Genomic DNA, 14,382 nt, shown 5'->3' with positions numbered 1-14,382 from the left:
CGTGGCCATTTATGGGAAGACATGCATTGCGCGCCAGCAGAACGCTAGAATTTGCTACTCGTGCTCTTTCTGTGCCGATTTGTGCTTAGCAATTCGCGTCGTCGTTCTCGTGTGGAAACGTATACTCTTGAGCAGTATGGTCCGTAGCTTGGATCGCGAGCATCGCCAGCGAAAAGACGGTGACTTATGGATTCCCGTTCTTGAGCTAGCAACCTTGCTGCAAGGCAGTTCTTAGAGTAACACGCTACTTGTCTTAGTACCACAGCTTATTGAACGAAACCAGAGAGCACCGCGTGCGCCATGTCGTAATGGGTTCACAATAATCAAGGTGCGCGCTGTCAGACACCCACAGTTCTGTTCTGGACGCACATGGCGAATCTACCGCGGGCGAATTCCGTCGGTCTGCCTCTCTGGTTGGCTCTAAAGGACGGTTAAACACCATCTGGCCTCAAAGCTAAAACAAAGTGGAATCAGCTGCGAGGAACTAATTCTACATGTGAGGTCACCAGCCTTAACTGCTGCGACGTGTAAGAACCTGGAACGAAGGGAAATTTGGCTCGCGATCGGCATGTAGTCATACCATTTGCAAAACAGGCGCATAACAGAAAAAAAAATGCAAACATCGCAAAACTGGCTCAGTCGACTTGGCGCCGCGCTTTGTCCAGAGGAGCATAAGCTTAACGAGTAGTAGGTCTTGCGTACAAGGTGACGAGCCATTGGAAATTGCGGTATTCTACTACATTGCAACAACTTCCTCGTTTTCTTTTTCTCCTCCTCCAGGCTTTTCAACAGCAAACGCTGACCGCCGCAGGTGAGAAAACCGGCTCCTTCGTCAGACGAATCTCTTAGCGTTATAATGTTAATTCAGTTTTAACACGATTCCACACATCAAGTACCTAATAATTATATGTACATATAGCTATAGAAAAACGGAACATTAAAAAAAAAGTTCGCCCATTTATTTATTTATTTATTTATTTATTTATTTATTTATTTATTTATTTATTTATCTTCGGAAACACTATACGCGTTCCAAGCCTTCCAGCAGCTCTTCCGTGAGCGTTACCATTCCAGAGGATGTTCGCATTCACGTTTACTTTATCTCTTCTTTCTTTATGTTTTTTTTTTTACGGGGTAAGCAAAGAGGACGTAAGGAACCATTCAGAAAGGGCCATTTTGTGTACAGGTCGTCTGAACTGAGGATGCTATCGCAGCTATAAGCCATTGACTATTCTTGACCAGACCGTGCGCTATGTCCTCAGCACATTCTCAAGGAGTGTAAACTGGTCGCACGGGGTGAATCCTGCGTGAATGCTTCGGGTGAAGCCTTCGAGTGGCTCCTGCTACGCACTCACAATAGCGTGACAGATAATCTGTTGGGCTGTTTTATTTCCGCGTCCGCAAAAGCAGCCCACACGCGACTTTTATGTTCTACGCTGTGGGGACGCCGGCTGCATGGCTGCGCCGCTGTGCCGCGAGGAGCGGCGACCAGGAAGCCGCAGTTGGTCTGGCGCTTTGGGTTGTCTCTTGAGTGGCTCTTGCACCCTGTGTCGCCGCCAAGAACCTCAGCTGGCCAGTGGCTCTGAAACCGCGGCCCTGAGCGCGCAATCACAAGAATATGCACGTCAGCTCTCTAAAAGAGATCATATTGGAAGAATAACGTATAGCTAGATTTTTTATTGCAAACAAGGTTCGTCCTTTGTAGCGGCCACACCAGCTCGATTCCATAAAGCTCAGTTTAGAATTGGGAAGCCTTAATAAATAATAATAATATATGGGGTTTTACGTGCCAAAACTACTTTCTGATTATGAGGCACGCCGTATTTGGGGACTCCGGAAATTTTGACCACCTGGGGTTCTTTAACGTGCACCTAAATCTAAGCACACGGGTGTTTTCGCATTTCGCCCCCATCGAAATGCGGCCGCCGTGGCCGGGATTCGATCCCGCGACCTCGTGCTCAGCAGCCTAACACCATAGCCACTGAGCAACCGCGGCGGGTAATTGGGAAACCTTCGCATCGGCCTAGTGTGGCACTATATATGGTGTAGTCCTCCCGCATGCTCGAACTGTCGCGACTTGAGCAGATAAAACGTGCGCTGACGCACACGTGGCAGACTTTGGTAGAGGATTCTGCTGGGATGGATGGATGAATGGAAAAACATTGTTAAGAGTCCCGAGATACGCGACTGTGGCGCAGAGGGCCGCTCCCACGTTCTGCTGGGACGTTTGAGAACACATACCGCGCTTGAGTGTTCTTGCCTTCCAAACGTTTGCTCTGTGTTGGTGAACTTGCGTGGTACCGCGCACTCAGCGACTGGCGTACGTTGTCAGGATTGGGGGCTCAATCCCATCGTCCGTTGTCCTTTGCCAAGATTGGAGTACGGCATGAATTCGTAGGTAGCTGGCCCATGCCGTCGTCCAACTTATTTACACTGAGATCGTTGATGAAGTGAAGAACTGTTTCCCATCGAGAACGAGGAAAAAGGGTTTATTTACAGAAATTAAATCAGTCTAACATGACTGCTTGAGAAAAAGAGTATCAGTCCAACATGACTGCATGAGAGAAGTGACTCAGTCTAACATGACTGTTCAAGAGAAGTGTTCTCAGCATTCGCACAGCCACAGTTTTTATACACTCGATCCGCCGGTCCTACCACGCGGCGACTGTTCGTTTACTCATCACCACCTCGCCGCTGCTCTGCTGATCAGTTTACAGACACAAAGGCACACACATTCCGAAGCCCAAGCGACGGCGTTGAAGGGGGTGCCGTTCCGGAAAGTATCGACGCCGCTCGAGGGTCGCTCGTTGTTTTGCGTCTGCCGAAACGTGAGAAGCGCAAAAATACGTCGTTCCCGCGGCAGCTTGTCCAGGCGTGTCAAATCAGCTCCGCGTTGGGGAACTCTGGAATCATTGTCCACACACCGAACTCGTCCCGTCACAATGTCGATGGGGCTGGAGGAAGGAAGCGGGTTTTCAGCACAAAGGCCGCTTCTTCGAACGCCTCCTAGCTGCAGTGACGGAGAGGGAGCGGAATGCGCGTCTTGCACCCCTTGTCGTAATCGGGTGGCAAGGTGGCAATCTTGCTTAGCGGCTCGCCATTCTTAACAGCGCCTCCATGGCCCGAAAAATCTCGACTGTCTAGCGCTGACAACCGCTAGGCAGGAAGAGAACGGCTGCTGGTCAGGGGGGGATTGATGTCTTGGCTCGCAGCGACCATTTGTGCATTGATGTCACCGCCCCAAAACATCCAACAAGGACAGGCAACTGCAAAATGAACCCCACAACACGGCTCTGCGCCGAGATGGCGTGCATTGGCTATCACTTTAGACTCGCTAGGCTTCAAAAAAAACAACAACAACATAAGTGCAGAAGCAAACAAAAAATGCTGCATTTCGCTATGCCAATTTCTGAAGCAAATTCCTGCTGACACATTCAGCAATTATTGGAGGGAATTCTGCTGAATGAGAGGGGATTTTCTTCGCCTAAAGAAAAGCTAACACTAGTAACCCCAAAATTTAGGCGGGACCCTCAAACGCAGAATTCAAATTAGCCTGCTCAAACCATCCGCATTGCTATGCAACTTTCCCTTCTTATATCTAACGGAGAAGTTGTACTCTTGGAGAGTGAGGCTCCATCGGAGCAAGCGGCCGTTTTTGTGTGACATTTGATTGAGCCACGTCAGAGGACAGTGGTCGGTCTCGAAGATGAACTTCGCTCCGTACAAGTAACACGACAACTTCTGGGCGGCCCAAACCAAACAAGCGCATTCCTTCTCTGAAGCGCTGTAGGCTTCCTCCCTTACATTTAGTTTACGGCTGGCATAGAGGATAGGATGCTCCTCGTTATCGTCGCCGACCTGACTAAGTACCACGCCCATACCTCTGTCGCTTGCGTCGCATTGAACTATGAATTCCTTTGTGTAGTCTGGCGCGCGAAGCACAGGGCGAGAAACCAATAGCGTTTTCAAACTTTGGAAAGCGTTCTCTTTGTCCTTATCCCAGTGTACGTTACTCGGTGCTCCCTTTCGGAGGGCGTCTGTTAATGGACTTGCCAATTGCGAGTAATTCGGAATGTACCGTTGACAGTACACCACAAGTCCCAAAAATGAACGAAGGTCCGTTTTCGTGCGCGGCTGAGAAAATTCTCCAATCGTAGCTATCTTCAGCTCAGCCGGCCGTCTCATGTCCTGACCGACAACATGGCCCAGATAAGTAACCTGCGAACAACCAAACCTACACTTTTCCGCTTTCATCGTTAAGCCGGCTTCCCTCAACCGTGAGAACACCTGTTTGAGGTGCGATACGTGTTGTTCCCAGCTGTCCGAAAAAATGGCCACATCATCAAGATAAGGTAAGGCGAACTCCTGCAAGTCCTTTAGGACAATATCCATTAACTTAGAGAAGCTAAACGGCGCGTTCTTCAGCCCGAAGCTGAGTGCGAGAGGGCGAAAAGTGCCTACAGGCGAGATGAATGCGGCATAGCGGCTGGCACTTTCTGAAAGGGGAACTTGCCAGTACCCCCGCACGAGATCTATAGTTGAAATGTATTTAGCAGCGCTAACTCTTTCAATTCGTTCCTCAATGTTGGGTATCGGTACAGCTGATCCCTAGTGATGGCATTTAACTTCCTGTAGTCAACACACGGACGAGGGTCCTTGTTAGGGGTTTCTACGAGTATTAGCGGTGACGTGTAGTCACTCTCAGCGGGCTCAATAACTCCCAACTCTAGCATGCGCTGTATCTCTGCCTCCATAATCTCTCTCTGTCTTGGAGACACCCTGTAAGGTTTTGATCTTACTGGTTCGGTAGAGGTCAGCTCAATTTCATGCGTTATCAGTTCGGTTCTACCCGGCCGATCGCTGAATCTGTCGATATATTCCCCTAACACCCCTTTTAGCTCATCTAGCTGCTCGGGTCTTAGAGCATGCGAGCTTACCGAGTGTTCTACTACTTCTTCTAGGCCGATTTCAGAGTTGGAGGTCGTCCTATACTCCTTAAACTTGGTACCAATGCCATCCGGCTCTTTGACGGTATAGTTAACGACTCCGCTCCGCTCTACATACGGCTTCATCAAATTACAGTGATATATCCTCACTTCCTTCCTGCGACCGGGCATTCTCAAAGCATAGTTGGTATCTGAAAATTTGTGCAACACTTTAACGGGCCCGTCCCAGTGAACTTCAAGCTTGTTCTTTCTTGAAGGTTTGAGGATCATTACCTGGTCTCCGGCGTTAAACGTACGAAGCCTCGCATTCTTGTCGTAATAGAATTTGGCGTTCTTTTGAGCTAGTGCCATGTTCTTTCCGACTAGTTCTTGGGTTGCGCTTAGCCGCTCCAGTAAATTTAGCACGTATTCAACCACGGTTGGACTCTCCCCTCTTTCCTCCCACATCTCTTAACATTCTCAGTGGAGACCGGAGTGTCCTCCCATACACTAGTTCTGCTGGTGAGAACCCTGTCGCCTCATGTGGAACCGTTCGCAAAGCAAACAAAGTTGCCGGCAGACAGTTCTCCCAGTCCTCCTTGTGCTCGTAACAGAGCGCACGCAAAACTCGCTTAAGCACCGAATGCCACCTCTCTACACTGTTTGACTGAGGGTGATAGACAGAACTGTGTATTAACTTTACCCCGCACTTTTGCAAGAATGTGGAAGTCAGTGCGCTCGTGAATACTGACCCTTGATCTGCCTGAATTTCGGCTGGAAACCCAACTCGTGCAAACACTGTCAAAAGCGCGTCTACTACTTCGGTGGAGCTGAGCTCTTTCAAAGGGATTGCTTCTGGAAACTTGGTAGCCGGACACAGCATGGTAAACAAGTACCTGTAGCCTGATTTTGTTTTTGGAAGAGGCCCCACCGTATCTATTACAAGTCGTCTGAAAGGCTCTGTTATTAAGGGCACTACCTTCAGTGGAGCTTTCCAAGTCTCTCCTGGTTTACCAGAACGCTGGCAGGCGTCGCATGATCTTACAAAGTTTTCTACATCTTTGAAACAGCCAGGCCAGTAGTATTCCATAAGCAATCTTTCCTTTGATTTGTTTATGCCTAGGTGGCCGGACCACCCATTTCCATGACAAAGACTCAAAAGGTCCTCCCTATACTTAGTAGGTATGACTAACTGATCTAAAATCCTACCCTTTCGATCTCTGTAATGCCGATACAACAATCCTCCTCTCTCATGTATCGTTACGTTGCGCCTAGCAATGCCTTCTTTAGCTGTGTCACGTAATTTAGCTAAGCTCTCATCATTCTTTTGCTCAGCTGCCAGTGACTCTCTATCCACGCGTAAGAGTTGATCAAAGTTCTTTGAGGCCGGTGATAATAACGACCCTGTCTCGCTTGTGAGCGCGTCTGCTTGCTCTTCCTGCAGGCTAGAACTCTGACACTCTAGTGCTACGCTCTCATTGAGCTGGTCAACTGGCAGGCTCCCCTCAACTGTTCTTTTGTCCCTCGGGCCTAGCTCGGATTCGGGTATTGAAGCTATCCCCTTTTCTGCTTCAGCTGGAGGAGCTTGAGCATTTTCAGCCGAAAGCGCCGCGATCTTACGAGCTTGGCCTCGGGTCAATGCCTGTACTATGCCCTCTCCCAGTTTGAGCCCTCTGTCACGCAGTAACTGATTCGAACGATTCGAAAAGATGTAGGGATACTGCAGTGACAAAAATTTGGAAACTGCAGCCTCAGTCTCTAGCTCCCCGAATGGTCCACTGATTTTGACTTTGGCCATGGGCAGACACACGCTGTGTTCTTCTACAACCTGTTTTATCCATGCTACTTCTCCGATGAAGTCATCTACCATCACGTAAGACGGATGGACAATGTCCAGCGTGGCGGCACTGTCTCTTAGCACTCGGCATGGTTTTCCATTAACTTGCAGGTCGTGGAGATATGGACTTAAAAGTTCCATATTCTCATCTTTTTCCTCCACGTAGGAAAAAACTACGCTAGACTTCTCGCAGTTTACAGCTATATGTCCCAGTTTGTGGCATTTGTAACAGCGAATTGGTCTAACAGATTCGAATTTTCTTTTCTGTTCTTTTTGTGCGGTTTCTCCGTTAAGTTTCTCCTCGCTCTTTTCTGCGGGCTTTTCCGCCATGTCTACAGGCTCGGATCGTCTAGTTTGCGCACCCTTTTTGAACGGAAATGGTTTCCGCGGTCCATTTCGACCGTCCCAGTTTCCCTCCTCGGCGTTCAATTTTCTACGGGTTGCGTACTCTTCGGCTAATTCAGCCGCCCTTTCCACAGTGTTTACATTACCTCTGTCTTGCACCCACAGTTTCACAGCTTGGGGGATGGTTTTGTAAAACTGCTCTAGACACATGCATTCAATGATCATGTCTCTGCTGTCGTACGCTTCCGCGCTTTTAAGCCACTCGACTAGGTTGGCCTTTAAGCTATATGCAAACTCCGGATAGCCCTCGCTATCTTTCTTGCCTGTGCTCCTAAACCTTTGCCGAAAAGCTTCGGCTGAAAGGCGGTATTTCTTCAGGAGACTAGCCTTAACTTTTGCATAATCATATGCATCCTGCACACTTAGTCTGGCGATTACTTCCGCCGCCTCACACGGCAACATAGACAGCAACCGCTGTGGCCATGTACTCGGGCCGAAGTTCATCTTTTCGCAAGTCCTTTCAAAATTGCTTAGGAACAAGCCTATGTCGGTCCCGACCTCAAATGGCTTTAATAGCCTGTCCATGCGGTACGATTCTGCCTCACTTGATCGTCCCAGAGCGCCTTCACTTCCTTGAGACATCTCCAAACGTTTGCTTTCAAGTTCCAGTTGCATTTTTCTTAACTCGCGATCTTTATCGCGTTCCTCTTTCTCTTGTTCTTTTCTCTCTCGTTCTTCTCTCTTTTTCAGAAGTTCAAACCCCATTTCAATTTCTTCCTCACTGGCCTTTTCGGAAATTAGCTCCAATACCGATTTGAGCATTTCCTTGCGTACATCTAGGCCCAGTTCCTCACCAACAATCAACAACTCGTCTCTCAGCAGTGTCCTTAACTCCATGACTGCTGCTTTACTGCCTTGATTCTGCTCTCTAAATCTAGCGAGGAAAACACAACCTAGCTAACACACAACAATCTAGCTTCCCTACTGTTCTAAACAGAACAACCACACAATGAAGCCTAGAGAGTCAAAGCAAAAACCAAGCACTCACCGCAGATACAGCACCATGTCGCAAAGTCCATCTCACCGCTGTCAGCCAGTTGTCAGGATTGGGGGCTCAATCCCATCGTCCGTGGTCCTTTGCCAAGATTGGAGTACGGCATGAATTCGTAGGTAGCTGGCCCATGCCGTCGTCCAACTTATTTACGCTGAGATCGTTGATGAAGTGAAGAACTGTTTCCCATCGAGAACGAGGAAAAAGGGTTTATTTACAGAAATTAAATCAGTCTAACATGACTGCTTGAGAAAAAGAGTATCAGTCCAACATGACTGCATGAGAGAAGTGACTCAGTCTAACATGACTGTTCAAGAGAAGTGTTCTCAGCATTCGCACAGCCACAGTTTTTATACACTCGATCCGCCGGTCCTACGACGCGGCGACTGTTCGTTTACTCATCACCACCTCGCCGCTGCTCTGCTGATCAGTTTACAGACACAAAGGCACACACATTCCGAAGCCCAAGCGACGGCGTTGAAGGGGGTGCCGTTCCGGAAAGTATCGACGCCGCTCGAGGGTCGCTCGTTGTTTTGCGTCTGCCGAAACGTGAGAAGCGCAAAAATACGTCGTTCCCGCGGCAGCTTGTCCAGGCGTGTCAAATCAGCTCCGCGTTGGGGAACTCTGGAATCATTGTCCACACACCGAACTCGTCCCGTCACAATGTCGATGGGGCTGGAGGAAGGAAGCGGGTTTTCAGCACAAAGGCCGCTTCTTCGAACGCCTCCTAGCTGCAGTGACGGAGAGGGAGCGGAATGCGCGTCTTGCACCCCTTGTCGTAATCGGGTGGCAAGGTGGCAATCTTGTTTAGCGGCTCGCCATTCTTAACAACGTGCACCGCGCAGCAAAGGCTTGCACCCGCCGTGGTTGATCAGTGGCTATGGTGTTGGGCTGCTGAGCACGAGGTCGCGGGCTCGAATCCCGGCCGCATTTCGATGGGGGCGAGATGCGAAAACACACCCGTGTACTTAGATTTAGGTGCACGTTAAAAAGCCCCACGTGGTCGAAATTTCCGGAGTCCCTCACTAAGGCGTGCCTCGCAATCAGAAAGTGGTTTTGGCACGTAAAATCCCATAATTTTTTTAAGTCTTGCGCTTTGCACACAGTCGTGGTCGGGAAATGGATTGCGTGCAGACAGTCCTCCTACAATCTGAGAGACAGCTGGCCTCAGTCACTTAGCAAGGACAACGAACCGTTGCTGTCTTAGTGGCGCATAGCATCTGCGACACGTCGGCCAAGCATTGAGCAGCGTACGTAGAATTTGTACCAGAAGCTTAAGAAAAGAAATACAACGAAAAAGTAGCAGTAAACAATAGGAACAAAATGAAAATGCGGGAAAATCAGTAACTGAGCAATGCCAGGCAGACATTAGGAAAACAACTGGCGCTTTAGAAAATAAGATAGAGAATACGATTAAAATGACAAAAAAACTGACATTTAAGGAAACATGGATAGACAAGCGTTCTACCGTACTATCTGTTTGGTGGTCGTCAAATAATGTGCGGCCAGGGCAGCTGTCCTTTTCTTGTTTCCTCTGTTTTTTAATAATGTGATAAGAAACTTATACGGGCTAGGAAAATGCCATGCCAGATTGACACATCGATAGTGGTAGGTGGAGTGTCCACCTATTCATGTCAAGATGAAAGTCTCCATGTGCGACAGCTCACTGCTGACCTCCAACATCGTGTACGTCTTTAAAAGTCGTGTTGACTAATGTTTCTTCTCTTTCTTTGTGACGTCGAGGCGTTGGGCAGGTCCGCACCACCCTTTCACGTGACGCTCAATTGCGTTTCCCCTTGCTCCGCTGTCTCACTCATGCCTCTTATTTTATGCTTTTCTATGACCCTGCAGCAGACGGTTAAAAGAAGGTGATCGTGTAGTCAGCACTGGCTGTATACAATAAAGCAGTGGTGTGCGAATGTTCGAATAGCGAATCGAATAGTGTCCTATATCCGAATAGAATAGGCACTATTCGTGAATGCGAATATTTTTCGAATAGTTTGTGGATATTTCTAGACGTGAACTGCGCCTGAATACACATAAAATTGGAGCAAAAGTATGGTAAATTTTCACCTCCGCAGGAATAGTGTAGACATAAAACATGAGAGCTTGTGTAGTGGAGCAGGCCGCGTCACTTAGGTAGTCATACTTTGCAGGCTGCGCAGCGATCATTCGCACTACTTGAAGAGTCCTGTGCATGCGAAGAAACTGCTTGTCTGCTCCTAATGCTTCATTTGTGCTCTTAATAAACAGCGCTGCGTAGCGTACTATGTAATGACAGAAACTTGTTAACCTTGATAAACTTGCGAACATGTTTTTTATATTAATTGTGATAACGGCTATTCATTATTCAAAAAATATTTTAAAAAGTATTCGATAATCGAGTCGCTTCTGGCATTATTCGATTCTTTTCGATTCGATCTCAAAAATCACTATTCGCACATTCCTACAATAATTAAAGCAGCGACTTTATTACAAAAGTGTAACGCGTGATCTATACTCGAGCCCCTCTGGTGCCTACAGGTCGATTCAAGACTCTGAGTCGTCAATGAGCAGCTGCTTCCGGACACCGAGCACCGATTCTTTGTCACGGTGAGTGTACGTACGCAGAGCACGGATCAAGAAACTGAATTTTGTTTCCTTATTTCAGATATAACACGAGTATTCCTGCAATCGCACCACACGAAATTGGTGGCAGTATGTACTTTATATCCACTCTTAGCAGCACAATGCTTGTCTAAAGATATTCCGTTTGTTCACAGATTCGAAGAGCTCTTTTAACCCATCGATAAGGGTGAGTAATGTGCTCTTTCACCATTTCCTCTAAAAAGGCAGGTGTGCAACACTGATTTTAACTCGTATTCCATGCCACAAATGATTCGCACAACCGCAAATAACTGGCTTACCACTCAAAGATCCCAGCAGCCACGTTCTTGACAATGCTGAGGCTTTATAGCCTCCGCTGCTTTCTTGTACGGAACTCCGCAGTTGAATATTACGTTATGCTTCTCTTTGAGCATAACTTGCGTGGATACAGTTATCAAATCGAATGGCTTATTGCACCATCAACCCAGCACCAAAAACGGCTGTTGAATAAAGTTTGTTCGGTTCTTAAGTGAGCCACTCGGCCAAACAGCCAGACTCTGTCCGACCATTCCAGATTTAAGGCGAAATTCGCTCTGTTCGTCACACTCTTCTGTCAAATGTGCCATTTAACGTCGCGACGCGGAAAGCTCCTAATTTCTCGCGACATTCCTCGCGCGCGGGGGGGGGGGGGGGGGGGGGGCACCCCTGCCTACGCACTCACCGTCTATCTGCGTGCATGATTGCAAATTTTCTTGATTACTTTATTTATCATTACTTTATGTTTGTTTCTCCCTTGAAATCGGCTTCCGCTTTTATTATGTACTAAAGGCACTTTGCATATGTTCGCCTAGGAAAAAGCTGCTGTTTTCAATCGAGTCTCGCTGGTTCTTTACAAAGAAAAGTAAAGCCGATACTCACACAGAGAATGGATATTGAATATAGCAGGTGTTTTACTTTGTAATGACCTTTTTTTATTATTGTCTGTGGTAGATCGCACAATTCTAATCCTTCAGCAGGATTAGTAGAAGAGTTTGAAAGCACTTGTATGAAATCCAAATGAATCATTGACTTGTCAAAATTTCGCTAATCAATTTTTCAAACAATTGCTTTAGGGCAAATATTGCAAATTACGAATTGAAGCCAGCGACTTTTGTGGGCACATCCATTTGTAAAGAATTATGAAACGACAACCAATTTAGTGGTAAGCGCCGCCAAACGCGGTTCAGATGAACTGTTGTTTCGCTTACATTTTTTGACAAAATGCATTTTTATGCACTTCGGGATAAAATTTACTGGAACACCAATGCATTTCATCACACAATTTGCGAAGGCATACCTCGAAACTGGTGGAGTTGGGAAATGTTAATATGTGCCCTAAAGTAATTAGTTAAAGTTAATCAGTGAAATATTGTCCATTATACAATTTGGTTTCTCGTGCAAGTACCGCTAGCCTAGCTCTCTCAGTAAGCTGAAGGAATGGAATCATGCTATCTGCCACAGGCAATCTTAAATGTTCTGTTAACCTTGAAATAAAACAACCTAATTACATTTTTTAAAAGCGATGGTGCAATGAAACGTTGTCGAATTATGAAAAATTAAAATTTACTATTGCAAAAAATTTCGAGAATGAGCTCTCTTCGACAGGGCAGGTTCAATAACCTATATTTGCTTACTACAGTAACTCTACCTGAGCCTATCGGAGATCGTCGAGTTTACTGACCGGTACATTTGAGATAGCGACGGAAAATGTTTTTATTTATGGCCTCGGAAAAGAGCTCTTGGCGTCGTTGGCTACACTGTTCTAAAGGAGCTGTCCGAAGCGGACATTACTTCTGTAGCGCACATTTTTCTAATAGGGGTCAAACCTCAATTTAACAACGTTCTCTCCCGAAAACTTGGTGAAGATTTCCATGTTGGACAAGCACAAATCATTTGTTAGCACAGCGTTTTAAACACGTTATTAATCTCCAGTAAGAATTCGTGGAAGTCTGTGTGCATCGTCTTTCTTGAACAGACAGGAAGAGACAGGCGCGCCCCAACGAAATGGCAAGAAAGTCTTCGTGGGGTCCCTTTCGATAGTGATCGTCATAGTATACACGGGACAAAGGTGGGATTCCCCCAGATGCTTTCGAAGCTTGTACATGCGCGCACCATGAGATACGGTTTGGGGACCTTATGGGAAACAGCGATAAGTTCCTTCTGGCACGACCGTGAAATTTCTACGTACTACATACGTATGTACAGTCGCACAATCTTCTGTATGTTCACGGGCGTGAGTTGAATGTACGTTTATTGCAACAGCGGTGACGCTTCATCATCATCAACCTATTTATGTCCACTGCAGGACAAATGCCTCTCCCAGCGACCTCCAATTACCCGTCTTTTTGCCAGCTGACTCCATACCATGCCAGAAAATTTTCTCACTCCATCACACCACCTAGTTCCCTGCCGTACCACACTATATTTCCCTTCTCTTGACACCCGTTCTATAAGATTAACAGACCACCAGTTAGTCGTCTGCGCAACGCATTGCCGTGTCCTGTCCAACTTCATTTCTTATCCTTAACATCAACGAGAATATCGGCTACCCTCGTTTGCTCTCTAATCCACACCGCAGTTTGCTTCGCTCTTAACGTTACGCCTATAATTTTTTTTTGTCCCATCGCTCTTTGCGCGGTCCTTAACTTGTTCTCAAGCTTCTTTGTTAAGCTAAAAGTTTCTGCCCCATACTTTAGTACCGTTAGAATGCAATGATCGACTGTTCACTTCTTCAAGGATAGCGACAGGCTGCCAGTCATAACTTGGAATGCCTACTATATGTGCTCCAACAGATTTTTATTTTCTTCTGTAAATTTCCTTCTTATGACCAGGGTCCCTTGTGATTAATTGGCATAGATAAACGTATTATTGCACAGATTCTAGGGGCCGACTGCCAATTACGAATTCTCGTTCTCTTGCCCTTTAGTATTGTGCATGTTAACCTTCAGACCTACTCTTGCACTTTGTCGGCTAAGGTCTCAATAATTTGTTGCAAGTCATCCCCATCATTGCTGAACATGGTAGGTTTCCGAGATGCCTCCCCGTTGATCCTCACTCCTAATCCTCCCCAGTCTAACAACGAATACTTCGATCATAAGAAGCCAACAAACACTGACACCAAGGACAACACAGGGGTATTTACTTGTGCATAATAAATGAAATAAAGAAATGATAAATTAATGGAAATGAAAGTGGATGAAAAAATAACTTGCCGTAGGTGGGGAACGATCCCACAACCTTCTACTAAGAAACATAAATACCCAAGGAAGTGGATGTGGAAACGGCGCCGCGGTAGCTCAATTAGTAGTAATGCGAAGGTTGTGGGATCGTTCCCCACCTGCGGCAAGTTGTTTTTTCATCCACTTTCATTTCCATTAATTTATCGTTTCTTTATTTCATTTGTTAAGCACAAGTAATTTCCCCTGTGTTGTCCTTGGTGTCAGTGTTTGTTGGCTTCTTATGATATGACTAATAAAAATTGGGCCCCTCGGTTAACCCCCTTTCTTCTCGTTCATTGCATCGCGAGAGTCTCGAATCCGGCAACATTGATGCCTTCAGGTAGAATGTGTGGGCTTGTTGACCGGTCGCCTTCATCAAAA

General features: G+C 46.7%; 1 protein-coding gene across 8 annotated transcripts in view; it reads left to right on the top strand.

Annotated features, from left to right (window-relative positions):
- Positions 1–14,382, top strand: part of nenya — an 80,319-nt gene that overhangs the window by 51,294 nt on the left and 14,643 nt on the right. For 4 of the 8 annotated variants that reach the window (XR_010562604.1, XM_065424513.1, XM_065424514.1 and 1 more), the window contains 4 exons: positions 781–811; positions 10,682–10,750; positions 10,809–10,855; positions 10,921–10,952. Coding sequence is in view for 3 of the 8 variants with exons in the window: in XM_065424513.1 (XP_065280585.1) it covers positions 781–811; positions 10,682–10,750; positions 10,809–10,855; positions 10,921–10,952 (179 nt within the window). In the remaining 5 variants the exon portion in view is untranslated. Of the gene's footprint in view, positions 1–780; positions 812–10,681; positions 10,751–10,808; positions 10,856–10,901; positions 10,953–14,382 lie in introns of those variants that run through there. The other 4 variants (XR_010562602.1, XR_010562605.1, XR_010562606.1 and 1 more) reach the window with 2 other exon arrangements.

This window comes from Dermacentor albipictus, chromosome 1 (genome assembly GCF_038994185.2).
Source record: "Dermacentor albipictus isolate Rhodes 1998 colony chromosome 1, USDA_Dalb.pri_finalv2, whole genome shotgun sequence".
Lineage (NCBI taxonomy): Eukaryota > Metazoa > Arthropoda > Arachnida > Ixodida > Ixodidae > Dermacentor > Dermacentor albipictus.
Note: the sequence above shows the minus strand (reverse complement) of the source record. Positions and strands in the feature narration are given on the sequence as shown.